This window comes from Diorhabda sublineata, chromosome 3 (genome assembly GCF_026230105.1).
Source record: "Diorhabda sublineata isolate icDioSubl1.1 chromosome 3, icDioSubl1.1, whole genome shotgun sequence".
In the NCBI taxonomy this organism is placed as follows: Eukaryota; Metazoa; Arthropoda; class Insecta; order Coleoptera; family Chrysomelidae; genus Diorhabda; species Diorhabda sublineata.
The window spans coordinates 31,549,224-31,571,693 of record NC_079476.1 but is presented as its reverse complement, the minus strand read 5'-3'; the positions used below and the strand labels follow the sequence as shown (position 1 = coordinate 31,571,693).

At 31.8% G+C, this 22,470-nt stretch overlaps 1 protein-coding gene across 1 annotated transcript; it reads right to left on the bottom strand.

The window, feature by feature from the left end:
• Positions 1-52: 52 nt before the first annotated feature.
• Positions 53-21,941, bottom strand: LOC130441219 (myotubularin-related protein 13). The gene is made up of 24 exons (XM_056774794.1): positions 21,631-21,941; positions 20,962-21,047; positions 20,378-20,533; positions 20,196-20,324; positions 17,233-17,694; positions 16,477-17,165; positions 14,720-14,828; positions 14,171-14,518; positions 13,528-13,925; positions 13,118-13,410; positions 12,467-12,610; positions 12,099-12,388; positions 11,374-11,777; positions 11,116-11,318; positions 9,182-9,395; positions 8,709-9,071; positions 7,083-7,521; positions 6,532-6,935; positions 5,294-5,441; positions 4,883-5,092; positions 4,486-4,636; positions 2,879-3,082; positions 2,141-2,223; positions 53-221 (listed from the first exon to the last, which is right to left on the bottom strand). Exons 1-24 carry the CDS (start codon positions 21,683-21,685, stop codon positions 132-134), a joined length of 6,072 nt encoding a protein of 2,023 aa, XP_056630772.1. The 5' UTR covers positions 21,686-21,941; the 3' UTR covers positions 53-131.
• Between the last annotated feature and the right edge of the window lie 529 nt (positions 21,942-22,470).

Genomic DNA, 22,470 nt, shown 5'->3' with positions numbered 1-22,470 from the left:
ATTACTTTGCCAGTTGCATTGATATTTAGATAATAAGGGGAATTCCAAAAAATACCAATATATAACAAATTTTATTAACTTAAAGTTATTTGTAAAACAATTCGTAAATTTTTAACATTGGAATATTCTATTTATAGACAAGCTTGGAGCTTTTCAATCCATTCTTGAGCGGATGAAGCGTCTGTGGCACAAAAATTGTATGTCCTTCGACTAGTACGCAGCTACAAACAAAAAAATACTGTCACATATATACATGACAACCTATGATAATCAGAGTAAATAAAGTCCTGTATAAAATTAACCCATCATTCTCAGAAAAATAAACTGAGTTTACATACGTACACATGTTGCTTTATAAAACGCTTTCGTTATCTAAGAAAATTGCTAATTTGTGATGTTTCATACACGTATAACACAATGGGATGATTTGATATGTATATCAGAAATTACTGGTATGACAGAGAGTCAAAAATCAGGATCAACTGTTGTTAGAGGTAAAAGGTGCAACAACTGTCATGAAATATGACCCAGAAGACAAATTTTCAGAAAAATAAACTGAGTTTGCATATATACAGAAAAAACATTCAAATATTCAATATCTAGAGGGTACTAGTTTTTAGTAATAGAGAATTTTACTTCATTGGGAGTCTGTGAATCTTTCTCATCACAATATTTGGATAGGCCAGAGTAAACTAATCACCCCAGGGCCGATATTCTTAACTCACTCTTCTCACATCCGAGCGATCACCAAAGGAAGTGATTTGATTGGCAGCGATTTGGAATTTTTAGATTCTGATGTACCCCTCCGCTCGCAAATTTGTAACACGAGCGACTAGGTACGGTGTTGGCAACACCTGTATATTAGCATATTTTGTCAAAATAGTTTCTAGTTCTGTACTTGTGCTGTCGATTAAATGCAAAGAATTCTATTCTAACCTAAAACCATTAATTAATAGAAGCAGTTTATGAGCTGTGAAATAAAGCAACATGAGTGCAGTCAATACATCCAATACATTATATTTTAAAAAGAGCCTAAAATATTTCAATACTTTTGTGAATGTATGGACTAACCGATGATTGGGAGATACCCAAACAATAATTATTACCTATATCTTGATGGTAACTACCAGTATCGAAAAACTTCAATGCTGCCCATAACTAAATGAAAGCATTTAATTTTAACGTTTAGAGAGCATTATCAACTTTTAATAGTATATCAATTATACATATTTGTAATAAGTTTATATAAATCAAAACCAAATAAAAAGTGAAACAATGTACTACTGCAGTTTTTACAGGTTCGTCCAAATATATGCTTATTGTGTCAAAACATATCTGAAAGTTTCTTTGATTAGCCGAAATATTTTTTTTAAATTTGTCACATCACTGAGTTGTATTAGTTGTATTGTATTAGACAACTCAATAGGGCTCTGCAACAATTTCTTCAGCTTCTTCTAGTTCTTCCAGCAATCCAATATACAGAAGATCATCCATTGCTACAATCTCTTATATATTACTACAATTATAAATTATTTATATACAATTATAACATTATTAAGACACTGTTTCAATAAAAATGATAGGTAGAATTTTGTATTAACATGCGAAAGTGAGTGAAATTAAGCACTCCTCTTTGGCGGGTGCGTTCCTATTGCGAGGAGAGGGCATGAGAGTCGAGACAACAATGAATTTCGAACCCCTAGCATTCATTGACATCGATATCACTCCAAACGAGGACCTGAGAATACCGACCTAGGGTAGAGATCATTCACAAAAGTAAATCACACAGGCATTTTTTTGAAAAAAATAAAATTAAACCTGTACTAGATACGCTTAACATCTTACTGACATTAACAAACTGTGCTAGTTTATGTTTTACATTTGTTGATGATCTACATACTAGTTCATAAGTGAATAAATGAATTTATAGAAAAATATTACTAGTAGTTTCTGATATACGTGTCGACTCTGTCCACTGAGGTATACCCTGTAGTTAGAATTTCCACATTATGCTGAATTATATTAAAATGATAGTTTTATGAACTAATTTACATTAAAACTGTTATTTTTTCAATTTAATTGCAACTCATTATGTTCAAAGATATTTTTGAAAAATCCTAGCAGAAATTTCAATACTTACATCAAAGAAAGATTTGTCATCTGTCTTTTTTGGAGTGCCAGGTGCTGGAGGGGCCGGGTTTACCGATATCACTTCAGCCAAATCTAAAATCAATGGTAACAGTGTGATTGAAAATTTATTATTTATTTTTTTTTATTATTATAAATAAAATTTCAATAAAAACTTCATTTCAAAGACAATGTAGATAATACATCTTTATAGTCATTTAGGGCTAGTTACAGTCTTCTCGTGAAAGTAATGATGAGTTGAAAGTTCTGAAGCTGGTGGTAAATATTCATAATGAACGCACTGTTTACTAACAATTACACTGTCTGGCAGCGTTTCGGTAACAAAGTTATCAACTCAGACAACCAATTGTTGAGCTTTATCTGAAGATGATAACTTGGTTAGAGAAACATCTGTCAAACAGTGTAATTGTAAGTTCAGTACGTGATGCTTGGCATTATCCAGACAACTACAGAATCTGCTTCAACAAAAGTAGTTTCTATTAGTTTTAGAAACATATTCGAATAGTCTTTATATGATATAGTTTTATATATCATTGCCAATACCATATTATGATGTTTCAAATTTAAAATCCTTGTTGCAGACTTACTACTTTTCTGTATTTTCAAAGTTTGATTTTATGTGTTTTGGCACTTTAAATTTTTTGAAACATAAATATTGTAAATATGGTGAAAATTTTAATACTTCTGTTTCAAAACATTTAACACATATCAAACTTAAATCGTTCCTTACCTATATAACCTTTGCAGTGAGAATCTTCCATGGCATCATAATATCTTAATTGATGTTTGATTGAATCAAGAACAAACCAACGTTGTTTCCAACCTTTGAGTAAAGCACCTCTTTTATAAAGATAGCCTTCGTGTGTCCTGTCTTCGGCCACATTTGATGAGAATTGATCATAGTATTGTTGACTAGATGTCTGTCTTGCACTTCCTGTATAATAAAGGAGAGTGAGTTTACTTATAAGGAAACGAAAATATTGTGTATTAATATTATTTGAATTTGAAAAATAAATTTTAAATGTATTTAGAGATATGCTACTTGTTATAACCAATATGAAAGCAATATAAACATTTTTTATTTTTGCTTTTTTGTTTAAAAAATTGAGTCAGATCAAGTTAAGTGGGGCTCCCTTTACCACATTGCTATTATCATCACTGGAAGGAACAGAGAGGAAATCCAATATAAGCTATCCAGCACCATACGGATTCTGAGAAGATGGGTCGACGACCAAGGAATATCGCTAGCAGCGGAAAAAACCAATTTGATCTTATTGACCAAGAAGCAGATGGCGAACTGCTCTTCATCCAGACGAAAACGTTTATCAAATATTTAGGATTCACGCTAAGCACGAAAGAGTTTTGGTGATAAGAAAAGGGGCAGACGACAAGGCATCAACACAATCGCTAAGCCGACTAATAAGAATTATCGGGAGTCCAACTGCCACCAAAAGAAGATTGTTAATTTCAGTCACAAACTCAATACATTTGTACGGCGCAGAGATATGGGGAGAAACTACGCAAACAGAGATCCATCGCAGGTACGCAGAGTATAGTATGCAGTACATACCTCTCTGTATCAGAACCAGCAGTATTAGTCATTGCGGGAACTATCCCAGTAGACCTGCTAGCACTCGAACGCAGGATAATATACAAAAGAATATGCAACGGGGAAAAGACAAACGGAATCATTGGCAAAGTCGGAGTCACGAAGGAAGAAAGATTCGTGACAATGGACCAATGGCAACAGAGGTATGATACGGATCAACGAGGTAGATGGACTACGCGCCTCTTGCCATATGCCTCACCTAACTACTGTCTGGACACGGTTACTTTCGTAGGGATTATAATCGCGACTGAGGAGAACTGAGACGCCGTAGCTGAGTATATAGAAACTATTTTACAGACGAAGAAACGGGACGCTTTGGTGGATGATCAGTTCACGCCAAGCAACTGCTAAAGATATTACAGAACAACGAATGAACAGCGCAAACGCAAAGCGAAGAGCAGCCGCTAACGCGGGTCCAGGTTGGGAACCTCAGAAAGATATAGATTAAAGAGCAAGGGTTTTAGTAGATCATACAGGTACAGCACCACACACCGGTCGATCTCATATGGCCAATGATGGTGCGGATGCCTTTATCCTGTTCAAATAAATAAAATGCAGAATAACAGTTATTCATTTCTCCAATGCAATTTTTTTTTAGTAAAAAATGTAATCACTACCATATTTTTATCTAGCTATTCTTACTACAATTGTGAAAATAGACCTTTTGTATAAACTACTTGAGCTTTTTATATAACCTTAACTATGAAACAAAACATTTCATGACTTACCAGAACTTACGGAAGCACTGTCGCCAGTATTGCCTTGATTGTGAGATGTCGTACTGTCCGTGACAGATTTATATTTAGTACAATTTTTAGGGACACTTTCCATACATTTTTCATGGCAACTATAACCGCAATCAATGCATCTCATACCAGTCTAAAAATAGGTTTAATTAGGTCGCTATGAAACTTCTTTTTCCATTAAAACTATTTTAAGAAGCATAGTTTGCCATCCTTAACATCATCATTATCTATTACCATTTTTGGAATTTGGTATTATTACTTAAGGCATAGACAGGTAATTAGTCACAAAACATACAATTAGGTTGTATTAGTATTTATGTGATATAATACAAAACTGTAATGGCAGTAGTCTTTTAGTTTGGATATCATTTGTACATACCTTAACAGGGCCCCATAATAAATTGGAACAAAGATCACAATAAGTGGGTGTAGTGCAGTTGTAACGTTCGAATCTGTGCGGATGGGAGTATATAAGTGATGATTCTGCAGCTCCAACCATCTTACCTCTCATTAATATCTCCAGTGTTGAACGCTTATGAACCAAACGACCATGAGATCTGACCAAAGCTGTGCTAAAGGAAGCATGTCGCTGAAAATGTTTAAAACAAATAAATTTTTATCAAATAATTCCCTTGACTTGTTTTCAATGAACATAGTCATTTCAAAAGCACTAACTAGGTAGTTCAAAACAAAGAATTAAGACAGCAGCAGCTCCTGAAGAGATTTGTTATCTATGATCGTATTACTGTAGCATAAAAAAAGGTATAGCAGTATTACAGATTATACTTACTGTAAGAGAATCTGTTAATGGTATCTCAAGCTTATCCCATAATACTTTCCATTTTTGTGGCAAGTGACCTAAGTCAGATTCAAGTTTATGAATTTCTTCTAAAAAGTGACTAAAAGCATCTGGAACTGATTTCTGCACATTATCATATCTGTAAATGGAAAAATGATGTTAAGCAAGTATTTTTATACATGCAAAATTATGCATCATTTTCTATTTGACTAAATCTTTTAATAAAAGAATTTTAAGTTTCTTCTATTGGCTTAATATTGTTGTCCCTCAAAGTTTCTACTTGGAAGAGACTTATGTCTTCGAGATTGATAAGGCTTATCAATACTTTGTACTACTCTGCAAAACATTCAAATTTGTGCAAAAAAGCAAATGATGTAATGCTGCCTAAGACCAATTATGCTAATGATGACTCATTGGTGATTCATCATTAAAACATCCTCTTAACTCCCAGAGGTACATTGTTGACATATTTGAACCCAAAAGTGTAACTTGCGCTTCAATTGTAGAAGAAAATTGTTTCGTACAAAGAATGTTTCACATACCACAAGAACCATCCAAAATAACCTTGAAGAAATCGAAATCCAATGGTATAACCCATCACAGGCATGACCTTATTCCAATAGAGCCTCTTTGAAATGATAGTCGTTTACAATTTTAATTAAAATTGGATCTTGTTTTGAGCTCTTTTTAAAACATTTTTTGTCAAATCTTTATATTTTATACAATAGAGATTGAAATTAATTTTAGGTGTATTTATAAAGTTTTAATACCACCTCCATATACATTTTTTTGTATTAAAATTTGTTGTACTTTTTTTAAATAAAAACTTTGAAATTGTGCATGTAGTTTCAATAATTCATTTTTGTTCATAACCTCGTTATAGTTCGATACAGTTTCTTTATTATTTAATACTGAAAATTTGACAAAATTATGGGTTCCAAATTTTTACAGTTGAGTTTCTTTTATTTATTTATAGATATAAGATAGTCCCGTTTTCTTCTTAACAATATAATTTTTTTTTTGATACCTGAAAATTTTTAAACTCGTCATATATATTTCTATAATCAATATAAATAATATCAAAACCAAAGTAAATGTCGTGAGCTAAACTAACAACAATTATGAATTTCAAGAAACTAATTAAGAAAAATATCCAAATAATCTTGATGCCTACGCAAATTCAAAATTACATTGTTTTATAAATTTTATTTGCAAGTATTTCATCTTACCCTAAAGACATTATTTTTCTAGATTGTGAAATTCCATCTGCAGCTTCAGCCTCCTCTTCTTGCTGTGTATCCATCTGAATTATTTCGGGATCATAGCTTGGTCCATACCTCAAATCTTCATTCAAATAATAATTCCAAATTTCTAAACATGGTAAATGTGATTGAGGTCTCAATACTGGCTGTTCAAGATCTGGTGTGTATAAGAAATTAAAAAACATGGGATTTCTAGCATGTTGTTTGTCAATGTAATCAAAAACACTTTGACCCAAATTATGTCCTTGAGTGGTTGAAGCAGTTCGACCACCGGGATATATATTTTCGTCATCAGATGCAGCATCGACACTTTTATGATGGGAAGTCAATGAACCACGCTTATCTTCAACAGCAGCTACCCCACTTTCTACCTATATACAGATAACTGTTTAGATCACACACATATTTTCCTACATTTTAATGATAGTTTTAATATTTTTTAAATTAAATTTAGTTCTTTGAACATGATCAAATTTGAGCGTCTATTATTCAAAATTTAGAATTAATAAAATACTTACCCTCTCTAACTCACAATCAAAAAGAAACGTTCTAAATCTGCAAGATACAGAATGATAGGCGAGAAATTTTAAATAGTAATCACTGAATTCAAATGCTAATGGATACTGCTTCTGGATCTGATGAACAACATCGAGAAATTGTAAGAAAGTTGGTGCAAATCCACCTGCTTGCGAATTGGCATTGAGGTTACTTCTATGGCTAAATCTATGCCCAAAAGCTATCCACTCCTTTTCAACTAGAACTCTAAAACCTTCCATTGTGCGATATTGAGGATCTAAACATAGTTGTGCTATTGAAGATACTTGTGCTGTTATATCACATCCTTCTTCAAGACATATTGCCACAGAAGAACCTTGAAGATCTAGAAGATCTACTACTGCACCAGAAAGTTGCATGATATTTTGTATCTGTTGCAACCATTCAGCATTTTCAATTAACCTGTATGAAAAAACAGAAGAATTCATTAATTAATCACACTATCGCCTACTTCACTGGTATACTAAGATATTAACGGATATTGAGAATATAAAGGGTGAGACAGCATAACTTCAGTCGATTTTTGCCGTAACAGAGACGAGTAAATGAAGTTTCTCCTGATACAATACAGTCCTAAATATAATCCTAAAATTCCTTCCAAAAACGATTCAATTTACCCATAAATCAATTTTCATGGATCACATGAGAGCAAACATGGGTCTGCTCTTTCAATTGTTCTTTGAAAAGAATTATTCATGCTGATTTTTATACAAAGTAGCTATTATGTAAAAACTTTATAAAACATAAACCTGTGAGGTTCTTCTGGAAGTTGTTCCTGAGATACTATTGTCTTGTGATTAATTCCTTTTTCATTTTTGTAGAACTATCAACAAACAAAATATACACTACTTATGTAGAAACTTTGTAAAATGTTCTTCTGGAAGTCATTCCTAAGGATGATAATGTTTTGTTATGAATCCCATTTTCATTTTTGTAGAACCATCGGCAAACAAAACATACACTACTGGTCTTTCATCAAATTTTAAGAATTAGCCACAGTATAACATATAGCTTTCTCAGACGAAATTATTGGTCCTTTGTTCTTTAAAGAAAATGGAATGACAGTAACTCAACATCAGTATGTGAACATGTTGTAGGAATTTTATTTAGCAGCTAGATCATTGTACTTATTTTCAACAAGATGGAGCAACTACAAGAGCATTAATAGTTATTTTAAGGGAACTCTTCCCAGAGCGCCTCATCTCAATTAGGGGCGTTTTGGACTAGTCTATCTGCTTCCTAAATTTGACTACTTGTGAATTTTTCTATGGGATTTTTAAGAAATTCTATATTAATGTGAACAGTATGAAAGCCCAAATATATTTGAAAGCCAACAACTAGGAAGATAACGTGTAATATGCTGGAAAGTTATGACAAACGCCAGAAATCCATTTACTTAGTATATGAAAAATGGATTATGTCCAATTTAAGCATCAAAAAAAAGTACAACAAAACTTTTGCGTACATAATAGAAAAGAAAAATCTTCTGATTCATACTATGACTTTTATCATGTTTTTAATAAAGGGTGTTTTGCTTCTACACCCTATATAAAGGGAAGTTATTTTTTACATAAAATTATATATCTTACCTACAAAAACTGTGTTCCGGCTCCGCATTTGGCGAACTTGGTAAACATGCCCTCATTATTTTTTTGAAAGCTGCTCTAGTATGTCTGATATCATAATATTCTACAGGAATAAATTCTGCTTTTGGTGCCGAATCCATTTTGATACCTTTCATCTGAGCTTTTTCGCCTAATATATAAAGTGCTGCTTTTTGCAAAGTATGAACACCATCCACACCTGATTCAACTTCATTGCTATGACGTATATTAACTTTACTTGTCTGTCCAGCAGCCAAAGAAGCTTGTGACGACTGACGGCGGTCCTTAAGTGAGCCCCATCTACCAAAATTTTTAGGACCCTTACCACCAGATGAACGGGGAAAAGCACTGAAAATGGAAAATCATTTTCTCAAAATTATACAAAATCTGTTCGTATTTAGCGTCCCAAGCTTAAAGAGATATATCAAAAATATAGATCTCTGAATTCAGAAACTTACCCTAGTGTCCCAATAGCCTTATTGAAAGCGTTTGTTCTTCTAGCAACTTCAGGTGTCAACGTTGTACATGTTAACGGATCTTCAGCAGCTAAAAGAAGTGAATCAATACTTAATGAACTGTCTGACATGCCCCATGTGGATCTATGTGAATAAACAGGAGTGGCTGCAACAACAGCTAACAAGTACTTCTCTTGCTCTGTGGATGAAGTTGTTTCTGGAAAAAGTATATTACATATAATTGGATAATTTAAATAGTCCCTCAGATTTGTTTTACTTAGAATGAATTATTCAACTGCTGTATATGTTTTTTTGGCAGAATATAATACAACAATTTTGTGGTAGCATCATGGATTTCTTATTATCCATATCAAAAAATTATGGTACCTTAGTGAGGAACCAAAAATATAAATTTCACAAAAGATACATTGTTTATTAACTATATTTGGTTAGATTTTAATACTTATATCTTATATAGATATCTTTCAAATATATTTAAATTAGGTTCATGTCTAAATATATAAACTAATTTTTCAGAATCAATTAAGGATACTTGGGACAGATTAATATAACATAGAAATCAATTTTTGAAATTTGGAAAAAAACAAGAGAGCAGTTTAAACCCAACACTGTATATAATTAACAAGAACAAAATAGTAAAGGAAATCAAAATCAATATGAATACCTCAGTACAACAAATGGATGGATGGAACCTATGGAAATAAGTAGCCTATTAAACTTTGATGATATAGTCTTAGTAGCATATTGGTAAAGTAAAATTCGAAAGCTAATGTCCACCTAGTTATCATAAATAGAAAAAATTAGAGTCAACATAAATGAAACCAAAAATTTACTATACACAAAATAAAACAATACTGGGTCACTAAAATATAGACATGGTAGTGAAAATAAAAATCTATAACACTAATTATACCATATGCATCAAAAAATTGGATAATTAAAATAAAAGAGGATACAAAAATATATATGATGAGAATTAACACTTGAGTTGAATAGAGAAAAAATTAAGGTGACAATATAAAGTTAAGCTATAAACCAAATAAAAATCAATAATAGAAAAAGTAAATAAGAAACAGCTGAATTGGTATGGATATATCATAAGAATGGAGGCAGATATAGGGTAACGATGGGCAAATAAAGGAACTGGGGCAAAGAAAGTAATTAAGGCAATGAAAAAAATTGAAGAAATGGGTATAAAAGGGACTCGAAACCTCATCTGAAATTTGAAAGGGTAAATGGAAAATATAAAAAGATGATAAGGCATGTATCTCTGGAAATGAACGAATTAAAATTTTGAATTAGCATTATTAATATTACCTATTACCTTGAATATTTTATCTTGGAATTTGAGGAATGGCATTCCCTAACTGAATTTGAAATTTCTCATTATAAAGACCATCAAATCTAAAAAGTTTAAATAACTGAATCTAAATGTTGTAAAAATTATTATTAAGCAAGAAGCCTTTAATGTGAAAACTGGACAAATTGAAGCAAAACTAAAGCTGACAATGCAAAACGTCACTCACCAGTGAACCAAATACAATAACTATGTATGTAAGTTGGTTTTTCTCAAACCATTGGTGATAATCATACTGAACACAATGTTCACCTTCACTACACCAACACTCACAACTACACTATCTGAAGCACGTTTTAATAAGCAAGTTATCGTAGAGACAAAAGTTGAATAATTTTGGTATATGAAGTTGATAAATTAGTTATAGAAACTCATGCCAAACAATGTAATTGTAAATACAGGTGTAAGGGTAGTAAAGCGTGTGTTAAGAAAGTAAGATTTTAATTTGCATAGTGTATTACAATTATTTATCTCCACTACTAGTTTCACCTTTACTAACAAACTGTTACTGTTCAGTATTCCTCCCCATTGCACTTGCCTTGTAAAAAATTAAACTTACCTGTCGAAGCTGCAGGCGCTGGGTGACTTTTAAGCATGCCCATTACACTTTTACCGTGATGACCAGCACCTCTTAAGAGTAATGCTCTTGTTCTTGGGTGACGCCAAGTGATACAAGGTATGCGATTTTGTCGATAGCAACGACAAAACTTTCTTATACTTTCATCTGTAACAGATGCAGGTACCACCAATAACGCTGGATAACTAAAAAATGAAAATATCCATTAGATAATTGGATGTTCTTGTTTAATTTACTCACCTTCTACACATCATGTACATGAAATTAACAGAGGTTAATCTAAATTGTTCTGCAGAAGCTTTAGAGGTAGGCGATCCACTATTATTATATATTCCTAGCCTCTGCCAATCTCTAACATAACTGCGTTCTTGGAGTCGTTCTAATGTTTTAGCGTCAGTAGGAGTTGATGTTGGTTGTCCCGTTTCAAAAAGATCCATGGATACATTATCATCTATGCTATAATCATCAGTAAGAGGAAGGCTCATTCGACCAGGTGATGTCATGTATTTATTACCGTTACTGATATTAAGATTTGGGAGGACATACTTTTGTCGTTTTGACGAAGATTTTTGTTTAAATCCAGCTTTTCGAGCAGTTTTAAGAAGAGTTTTTTTCGCAAATCCTTTTAGTGTGGCATTTTTCTCCTTGAACATTGAATTAATCAAATTTAAATTTATACTTGATAAATATTTATTTGAATTTAACTACAATGTTTAATATCAGTTTAATTAGAATACCAAGTATTATTACTTATCAAAAATTTGCAAAAAAGGTATCTCTTAACTGTTCTGCAAGAAAAAATGTGTGTTGCTTCATTCAAATATATAAAAATTAAAATTATAATGTAAATATTCATGATCTCTAATTAACAAGTAGATAATAATATTGAATAATAAACATAAATGAGCTCCTAGAAATTACATTCTATTCGCATTTGGCTTCTTTACACATTAATATAAATTTACCTTATTTTTATGTAGTGGCGTTTGGGTGACCACTACTTGTCCAGTAAAAGCAAAATGATGAAAAACATCTGGTGGGTGTCTTATTTTATGAATGAGTTTTCTGAGAGTATCCACATTCTCAGCCGTTACTTCTTCATCAAAAGCAAATTTCATCAATTGAAATGTGCAAGACCGTAATTGTAATCCTTCTTGAAGCCACTGATCAAGATGCGCCAAATATTGAACTGCTACTTTTTTCTCTTTTGTTAAGGAAGCTACCGGAAATGAACGCACCACCACGTGTTCACACGCTAAAAACAGAACATGTTAGAAACATCATGTTTATTATACTAGACATATGGAACCAATCTATTAAAGTTGAAACATACCAAACGAATCACAAGGTATGCCTTTAAAAATGATGCGGTAATTAGTAAGAAATATGGCCCCTTCGGCTGGTAAAAGTGGTGGGCCCCCAAGTAAGCCTGAGCTACCTTCTTCTCTGCCATCAGGAAGGAGATACACTCTTAAACCTGTAAAAAAGACAATACTTTATTGATATTATTATTAGCACACCAATATTAATAATTTTTCCTACTAAATTTTAGATGAAATTGAGATAATACTAAGTATACTCTCTTCCTAATTACATATTTGTTTCAATTAAAACCACATCCAAATTATTTCAACTACTATTTGGGAAAAGACAAGAATTTTTTAAAGAGATAAGCTTATTTGGTATCAGAAAATTTGATACAAATAATAGTATAGAACAAATAACAGTATTAGACACAATTCGATGATTATTAGTTATTTTTCCCAAAAGGTGTAAGTATATACAAAGCATTATAAATAACATAATATTTTGTTGAAAACATTAAAACTTCGATTGAAAATGAATATTATTTTTGTTGTAATAAAAAATTCTTGAAATAAAGGATTTTAACTACCTTTGAAAATGTAACAGATGAAAATTTTAATATCTAGTCATAAGAAACTAATTATCAATTAAATCTCTACTATTATCACAATGCATATACCTTCCATAATCATTTCCTCTCCAACTAACATATTGGGTGTTAAAATTTTTGGTTTTTGTATAGGGGGCAACCGTTTTGATTCCCTATGAACTGCTTCCAAAGTTTCAATATGCATATGAACTACACCAGGTATCATTTGGTGCAAATTGCGAATGTGTTCTCTTGTAACTCCTCCTTCATTGCATACTTTATCTATGAAACGAGACACCATCTTTATAACCATATTACCAGATTCTCCTGGATCTTGATCTTCAAAACCTGATTCAGCATCTATACTGTCGCTTTCAGCAAAACTGAAAAAATATTTTCATATTATTGTTTATATTTAGAAAATTCTAATTTCTTGTTATTATAATTTCCATACGTTTTTTCAAAGTAAAAGTCACTATATTCAAAATAGAAACACTCACCTATTTGCAATACTGTTGCTTATTCTTTCATCGTCAAATAAATCATGCTTACTAATTTTATGTCCCATATCTAGAGGGATCAATAAGTAAACCATTCTGTTGGCATAATGTATTGCTTGACTATATATGGTATTCTCTTCACATACAATTAACTCCTTCTGTTTATCGTTATTAATTGACGGCCAAATTCTCATTTGTTCAGCTGCTATTTCCAAAGTAGTTGCTTCTTGAACTGGAATAAAAGTCGATCGTCGGTGCCACAAATAATCTTTAGAATCTTTAGGTGAAGCAGGACTCAGTAGTTCATTATCTAAACGAGGTGGAGAATTATCTGTTCTCGACATATACAATGCCTTAATATCCTTTTGAACATCTTGATAAAATGCAGCTTCCCAAAACTACGAAAAATTTTTTTGATAAAAATATGAAAGTAAAATTGTGCTCAAAATTGAGTCATCATTTTATTTAAATAATGATCTTCATTAACAAAAGTTTGGAGAATACTACCAGTACAAGACCAGTTCTAACATGCTACAAACATGTTCATCATTTTAAAAGTTCTAGTTAATGTCATTATTTAAGCATTTCTCAAATGTACTTTATGTCTATTTAGTTAGTTGTTATTAAGAAATAATAGAATTACCTGTTGGTTATTCCAAACACTGTGTTCTTGAATGCAAGTATATGCAAACTGGATAATTCCAGTGCATAATTTCCTACAGAATATTGTGGCAAGTGGTAAAAGTGTGGCGGCTACACCATGTTCATCCATTGGGGAATCATCTTGTAAAGCGCAGTTCATTAATCGAATTACTAAGTCAAATTGTTGGTGTTCCAACATTGCTTTAGTACCACTTACATGATGTGAAAGTTCTTCACAGAAAGCTAATCGAGCTTGTTTTGATTGTAGAGCCCGTAGTACTGCTGGAAAGCTTTTTCTTGCGTCCGAAATTTTATTTTCAAAAATACAATTAATACAATTTTTCAGAACCTAAAAACGTATTTATTCTTGAAAACCATTACATATTCCACATAATTGTTTGGAAATTCACAATGTAAACATTATAGACAGTTTATTTAACCAAAACCATGTCGATTTATCTTAAATCCAGAGTTGTCTATTGTCCATAATGTACAAAGTCAAAAAATCAATTGGTAATAATAAAGTTGAAATCAAAACTGAACTAATTACCTCTAACCTTCTTGCTGAATTACTAACTATATGCTTGTTATCACTTAAGTTTGATATGCTTGGTCCCATAGGTACAATTCTGGGCTGTACTGGTCTCAAAGATGATAATCTGAACATAAAATGAGAGGAATTAGAAATTTTTATTTGTGTACATGAAAATCTGATGTCAGCTAGAATGATTATGTTAAATTAAATCTTTATTTAATGATTTACCAATGATTTAAAATCAAACCAGAGCGATTTATCTCCAAATAAAGTAGAATATATACTTGTAGTAATTCTTATAACCCATGTTTATTAATCTTTATAAACTAGCTGCAAAAATTGAAATTTTTGGGTCTACACATCAATAATGGGGATTTCATCAACAGATCTAATAAAGACAGAAATCCATAGATCACTAGCATCCAAGATGCAAATATTTTATTCAAGACTGAAAGGAATCCAGAAAGAATAAAATGAACAATGTAAATCATTTTGCTAGGAACACAGTGTAACCAACATCCTACAGACACTTGAAAAACTATAAACATATAATTTCTTGTAGCACGCCTTATTTTTGAGAATTAGGTTGCTCGTTTTTATTATATGCCAATATACTAATAAAAATATATTATAAACTCAAAATTTATATTTTGCAATATCACTTTTAAAATCTGAATAACAATTTTAAAAAATCTGTACATAATTGAATTTGCAATTCCCATTGGGGTCCCTACCAAGTATTACATATAAGTATCTGGATAATGTATATCTAGACAATCTTCAATATATAGTTAAACTAAGAAACATATATTTTTTGAAGATGTATGGATTTTGGTGAATCGTATACACTCCAACCCAAAAGATCTATTGTGTCCCCCTTTTTTGATGCCATACTAGAGAACCCAGTGTTTACAGCTGATCCGTTAATCCTACTCCTTTTAAAAAGTTTAGAATTTGGGATGGCTGTAAATGCCCGAGATCTTTATCTTCTATTTCAAGTGCTCCCAGGTGTAGTGCCCTTGAGTTCCTTAGTGTTTCACATTTCGAGAGAATGTGGATAGAGGTTTCGTCCTCTGGGCAACAAAATTTGCATGCCACAATATCTACTGAGTATAATGTCTTCAGGTGTCCATTCAGACAACAGTGTCCCGATAAGACTCCTTTTACCTGATACATTCAGCAGGTTATAGTTTAGAGTCTTTGTCTCAGCCCCTGTAGGTTGCTCCAATAATTGGTTTTTTCCTGTTCACCTCCTTTTCCAGTGCTTTTCCATTGTTCCACAGAAGGGTTCGGGTACCATGAAGGGATTGTCTGCCCCTGCTTTAGCGAGCTTATCAGCTATTTCATTTCTCTTCACTACAGTGTGTCCCGGAATCCATTGTACTGTAACTTTATTTTTATTGCCTAGCTCGTTTCATTTTTCTAAACAATCCCAAAAGAGTTTGAATTATATGATGTTGAAGCTTAGAATTCTAATGACTGCTTGACTATCGGCCAGGATGATGATCTCCTGTTTATGATACTTCTTCTCTAAATTGAACTGAACACATTTTGAAATTGCATGGATTTCTGCTTGAAAATGCTTGGTGCGCTGCTCAGGCTTTCAGAGTGTTTGTTTCTGGGCCCGTTCATTCATATTCCAGTTCCGTCTGCTTTTTATAGATACAAAAACTTATGTTACTCTTTAACAACTATAAAGTAAATCAAAATATATTTAAATATCAGGAAAACATTCACTTCTATCTAAGCATTGAATATTCTTAAATACATACCTTGATTTTAAATTATTCTTTGAAAGACCTTCATCAATAATAGCTTGTACTTTTTCTCCATTTATGGCAGGATATGGTGGCTGATGAATTCTTGCAAATGCTCCTTCGGGAGGAACTAAAATTTTTTGTGCATACGATTGAGGGCTGGGAATTTCATTAGTGTATAGTTGAGTAGCAAGTTCTTGAATATGAGTGAGAACTAAATGAGTATCTTGTGCTTCAGTCTTTAATAATTCACTAATGTTACTATACAATTCATCCCATATATCACATGGCCTCCAAGGCGGTCCCCTTTCCGACACAAAACTAGTAAAAAACATAGAATCCAAAACTCTAGTAGTAAAATCACAGTCTTTTAAATTGCGTTCCCCTAAATAAGCAGCTTTATGGAAAGTTATCACTGGTTTTGGATGTATTCGAATAATAGTAAGACAACTTCTATAACCTTGCAGCAATTGAGCAAACGTCCTCATAAAAACAGCACGAATTTCTTTATCTAACATAATACATTGAGGAGCGCGCACTGACAATGGTGGAAACGCGTGATCTGCAAAGTTAAGTTCAGGCTGTAGTAAGAGGCTGAGTGCTTCTTGTGTTGAGCTTAGTAGAGGTTCTGGTAGAAGTGGAAGAGATATTCCATCTGGAATTGTAATTGATCCTCCATCCAGATCAGCTATTATTACGTCCATCTGAAATATCAACAGTTTTATAAATACAGATAGTGTAAGCTTAAAAATGTTGAAAAACAATAATTACCAATTCTGCTACTTCTGACTTCAATGATGAATGAACTCCCATAATAAATGGAGTTGGGGTTGACAAAACTTCTACTAATGGAGCCGGTAATAATGGGATGTAAACATGTGTATAACGAAATGGATACATTAGTGCTGTAAGGGCCCTACAAGCTTCTGTAAGTCTATTGTAACTTTTTGAATGGAAAAGTATTTTATGTTCCGTCATAATTGCACAAAACAATTGCAATACATTTCTGATACCTAACTCGTGGAACAATAAACTTACAGAAGAATGAGTAACTGGAAGAGATTGTGATAACGGAGGTTGCAATGCCTGACGATCTCCTGCACCTATACTGAATCTAACTTGGGGCCCACCAGGAGGTGGAACTTGGATACAACCTAATATATTTCCTACTAAGGTTTCAAGTGGCACTGGCATATTTTCTATGTACACTGAGTAGATTATCCCCAGACAATTCTGCAAAAAAGACATTCCTAAATTCTGTGATACAATCTTATCCAGCAATGTTTTTTAAAATAATGATTATGTATATATTTTTAGGTTTAAAAAATTAACCTTTTTCTATGTAAGAACAAAAAGGGATTATGCAAAGAGATTATTCATAGTGATTTATAAGTTAAAAAGGAAACTTTGAGGAACAAATCTAATAGCAAAGGTTTTGTCCACACCTGTGTACAGAAATTTTTTCTTTTTCCTAACTCATAGATGTCACATGTCAATTGGACTATTCCTTTTTTTTCAAATATTTTCCCATTTAGTTGATTATTGTGACTCAGTAGGCACTTCTGTTTTTTTCCAAAATAAAAGAATTTTTTTTTCAAATCCTCACTTCTATTTGATTGTATTTTAGATACGGAAACTTTATTTTTAGTTAATTCTGATAGAATTTTCAGATCCTACTGAAATGATATTCTTATTTGCACTGCTCAACTGCTGCATATGATTAACTTTCACTTTTATCCTGAGAGGAGTAAAATGGCTCATATTCAGATTTATTCAATTCTGATTCCTCTTAACAATTATTTAGTGCACCTATCTCTTCGTCATTCTGCTTCATTATTTTTTTGCTAGTTTGAGCATTGATTTCCAATTATGAGCTAGATAAGTTAGTTTTACTGTCACATGTTAGTTAATTGCCCTTTTTATTGTGAATGCAGCCAAATGTTTTAAATGATATGTCAGTGGCAGCAGATGTTACATGTGCCCCAGGAATTTTTCTTGCAATTGTTGCTAAATCACAGGTTCCTCTTATTCCTCGCAAACCACAGTAAATTATTTACATGATTATTGCTTTCTAGTCATTCCCACACTGTCTGAACCAAATTTCTCGCTTGTTTCTGAAATCAGCCATGTTTTCTTTTACTTGAAGTATATCTAGCCCTGTATTCTTTTCTGTTTCTCATATGAAATTTATTGTCTCAAGCATCTCAACAGGATTCAGTTTACAATCTTGTGCTGCTGGATCAATAAGATCAGCTGCTAAGTGAATTAGTGCCATCATGGCACTGTCATGCCAAATTCTCTTCTACTTTTGAATTTCGTTAGAAATGCCTGCTCTTCAACAGATTATAGTGGAGAGAATGGAAGCTTCTCAATGAGAATGCAAGTTATTGAATTTTGTGATTATTGTATGAATTTGTGGCTCATTAGATTCTAGAGCTGTGATCATATGGACAATCGTTTTTATCAGCTATATAAGTCAGTTAACTCTCACCCAAAAAACATCATCATTGAGAATTCTCTTCTTTATTTATGGCTTAAGGTATGATTTTATAAATGCCCAAAAGTTGGGCGATTAAAAAGGCTTTGTGCAAATTCTCAGCTCATTGGACATTTGCCTGGCCCATATCACTAGTGTCAAGTCACATCCTTATCCCACAAGAAAAACATTACACATTATTATTACTGCAATACATATAAGCTATACCACTACTAGACTAACTAGTAACTAAACATTAGATGATCATTAAGAATTGTAGCCACCAAACCTTCTTCATATAAGTTTCCTTATCTTTTTACTTTACAATTGCTTGACTTTTTGACAATTAATTTGGATTTCTAAACTGGTCTGTTCTTCACCAATGTTCCCTATTCTCTCACATTCAATGTTTGTATGAGCTTGATCAGTTCATCTGATATGGGGTCTGCCTCTTTATCTACTGCTTTATAATTTGGCATTCATGATTCTCTTAGACATCCACTTATCCTCCATTTTTTGAATGTGGCCAAACAATCTCAGGCTCTGTGCTTTAATGAATTGATGTTTTCATTGCCTAGAATTTCATCCATTTCTCTATTATATCAGATTCTACAGTCTGCTTCGTTCGTTCTAATTCCTCCATATATTCTATTAATTTCTCACTCAAATATTCATCTTTTTTGCTCTTTTTGTGTCTTCACCTGACATTCACTTCCATAAGTTACATTTGGTCTTATTAGAGTTCTGTAAATTTTTAGCTTCATTCTTCTTGTTATTAGTTTGTTTTTCAGGAGCTTCAGGTTCACAAAAAAGCTCTATTACCACTGTGTATTCTTTCTTATATAGCAGTACTTGGTTTGGCTTGGTTTATATATCAATTATTAAATCTCCAACTCTCCTACAATCTTCTAATGCTGACATCTTCATAAATACAGTTTTAAATTCATTAATAACAAGGCCAAACTCTTTACATTTTCTTTCTACATCTTTGATAAATTCAATTAGTGTTTCTTTGTTTCTGACTATTATACAATTTTCTTTTATCACGAATCTAGGGTTGAAAAATTAAATACTTGTTTCCTAGCATGGCTTTTGGAAGAATTCTAAGACAGTTTGGTTACATTATTGATAATGCTATGTAAATGGTAATTACTGGTAATATTTAATCAAAATATTTACTTGTTAAACATAACAAATTAATCTACAAAGTTATGTGAATAAGATGATTTTAATTTAAGTTTTAAGTTAAGTTACCTACCCTAAATGTTTCTACATAATCCAGTCTGGATACAAGCACTAAACATTTTGGAGCATACATTATGCTGTGATGAGAGATTATTGGTATTGGTCTAACTAATGGAGTTTCCCCTTCCATTGCATCTTCCTCCTAAAATACGAGAGTATATAAAAGTTAGTCAAGTATTATAATTATAAAGTTACCTCATCTACTGGCTTGCTAGGTGTGATAGATACTGTTTCATTAAAACATAAACAAGCACAGTAATGCCTGTTTGCGTCTATATCTGTAAGTACAGATACAAAGAATTTGGGCTCTTGTTTTTCTGACGAAAGTGTCCATCCTTGAGGCTGGCAAAACTGAAAAATAAATAAATTATCGTGATTATTTTGAAAGCAATATGATTGTTATGTCAAATCTTATAGTTACTTCATTTTAGTTTTTTACCCTGTATAATTGCTATCATATGACATTTATCAATAAAAGTGGGCTTCTTTATCAGTGAATGCATGGTATGTGTTGTTTATAAGAGATTGGAAATGTACTCCTAATTGTGTGATAGCTAAATATAGAAACTATGATCAAAGTAATACAGTAACTGAATACTGATATAAAAAACTGAAAAATTGATATTTTTAAAAAATAAAATCAATTCATCATCATCCTAATTCTGTGTTACCATGAAATGATTCCTGTAAAAACTATTTACTAAAAAAGTATTTTTAAACCTTAATGAATATTTTATACCAGTATTAACACTCGTAAGATATTAATAAATTTGTATTACCCATTCTATTCCTTCAATAAAAGGGGTATCTGGCCAATCTTTCTCTGGGAATCGTTGTAAGATTCTTCCATTACTGATCCCACTTCCTAAAAATATGCAGTAAACTAATTAGTAAATACAATTTGATCAAATAAGTTTTTCAGTTCAATTGATTATTGAATAAAATAAATCTAAACACAAGAAACCAATTAATTATGAACTGCCAAGCTTTATTAATCATTAAAATTTATTGTTTGTTTAGTTTATAAGTGAGAAATACGTACATAAACATCTATTTTAAAGCAGAAAAAAACTAATAAGTAATTAATGGATATCTTGAGAGAAGCAATATTTTTAGGTCTGATGTAATGTAGTCAAATCTTATTTTATTCCTAGAGGTAGAAATTATATTTAATAAAGAAGCTATTAATTTAAATTGTAATAAGATATAAACATATATTCAGAAGGAAATGAATACTAAAATGTAATGAAGTCATTTTGATACAACTTAAAGTTTAAATCATTTTATTCATATCCTTAAAGTATGTATTCCAAAATGTTTACTTAAAAATTAATTTCAAATCAATAAGCATTAAAGATTTCTTTTTATATACACAGAGATCAATTAGAACAAATATATAATCTTTACAGAATATGCTAAATAAAATTAAATAAAATATTGATACACACTTTCTTTTTCGTGGTCATATCCAACTACAACAAAATAATCAGCCAATCGTGACATTTCAGTTATAGATTTTCTTTGAATATTCTTCTCCTCGAAATCATTTTATATTTATTCAAAATCTTCCCTTACATTACAACAAAAGGTACATTTACTTTAGACATTATAAACATAACCTCACTAACTACATTTGACATTTCTTAGTGACGACTGACCACGCCCGTTAAGTCAAAAATCAGTATCTTTAACTTACGAGCACGAAGTAGAAAATATTGTTTGCACCAACTTTAAACACTTTGAACACCACTATACGTTATTACACATTAGAAACCAAATCTGCTGCTTCTGTCTGTTCGCGGTAAGGTCAAAAACTAATGAACGAATTTTTTGCGATTTTCACCAGTAGATAAAGTGATTAATGAGGAAGGTTTATCAATATACTTTGTCAAGGTTTTGTGTATATTAGTTAAAACATAAAAATAATTGAGGAAAATCAAAACAAAATTGCCTTATTCACATTTTTCGAAAATTGATTTGAGATATTACATTTTTTAATATTTTTTTTTCGCAGCAATCGCTAAATTTAAAAAAAAAACTAATAAAATTAGCTATCGCGTTTTTCACACTGATGACGGGTCTCTCTCGTAGCGAACTTTCAAATTGACTATGTTTTATATGAATGCCAGAATTATGGAGAAAAGCCATTATATTACCCATATACAAGAAGGGAGACAAAACATTGTATGAAAATTATAGAGGAATAGCCTTGCTAGACGTCTCATACAAAATATTCGTATCAATTTTGAAAATAAGATTAGAAATATACACAGAAAAACTGTACGAGA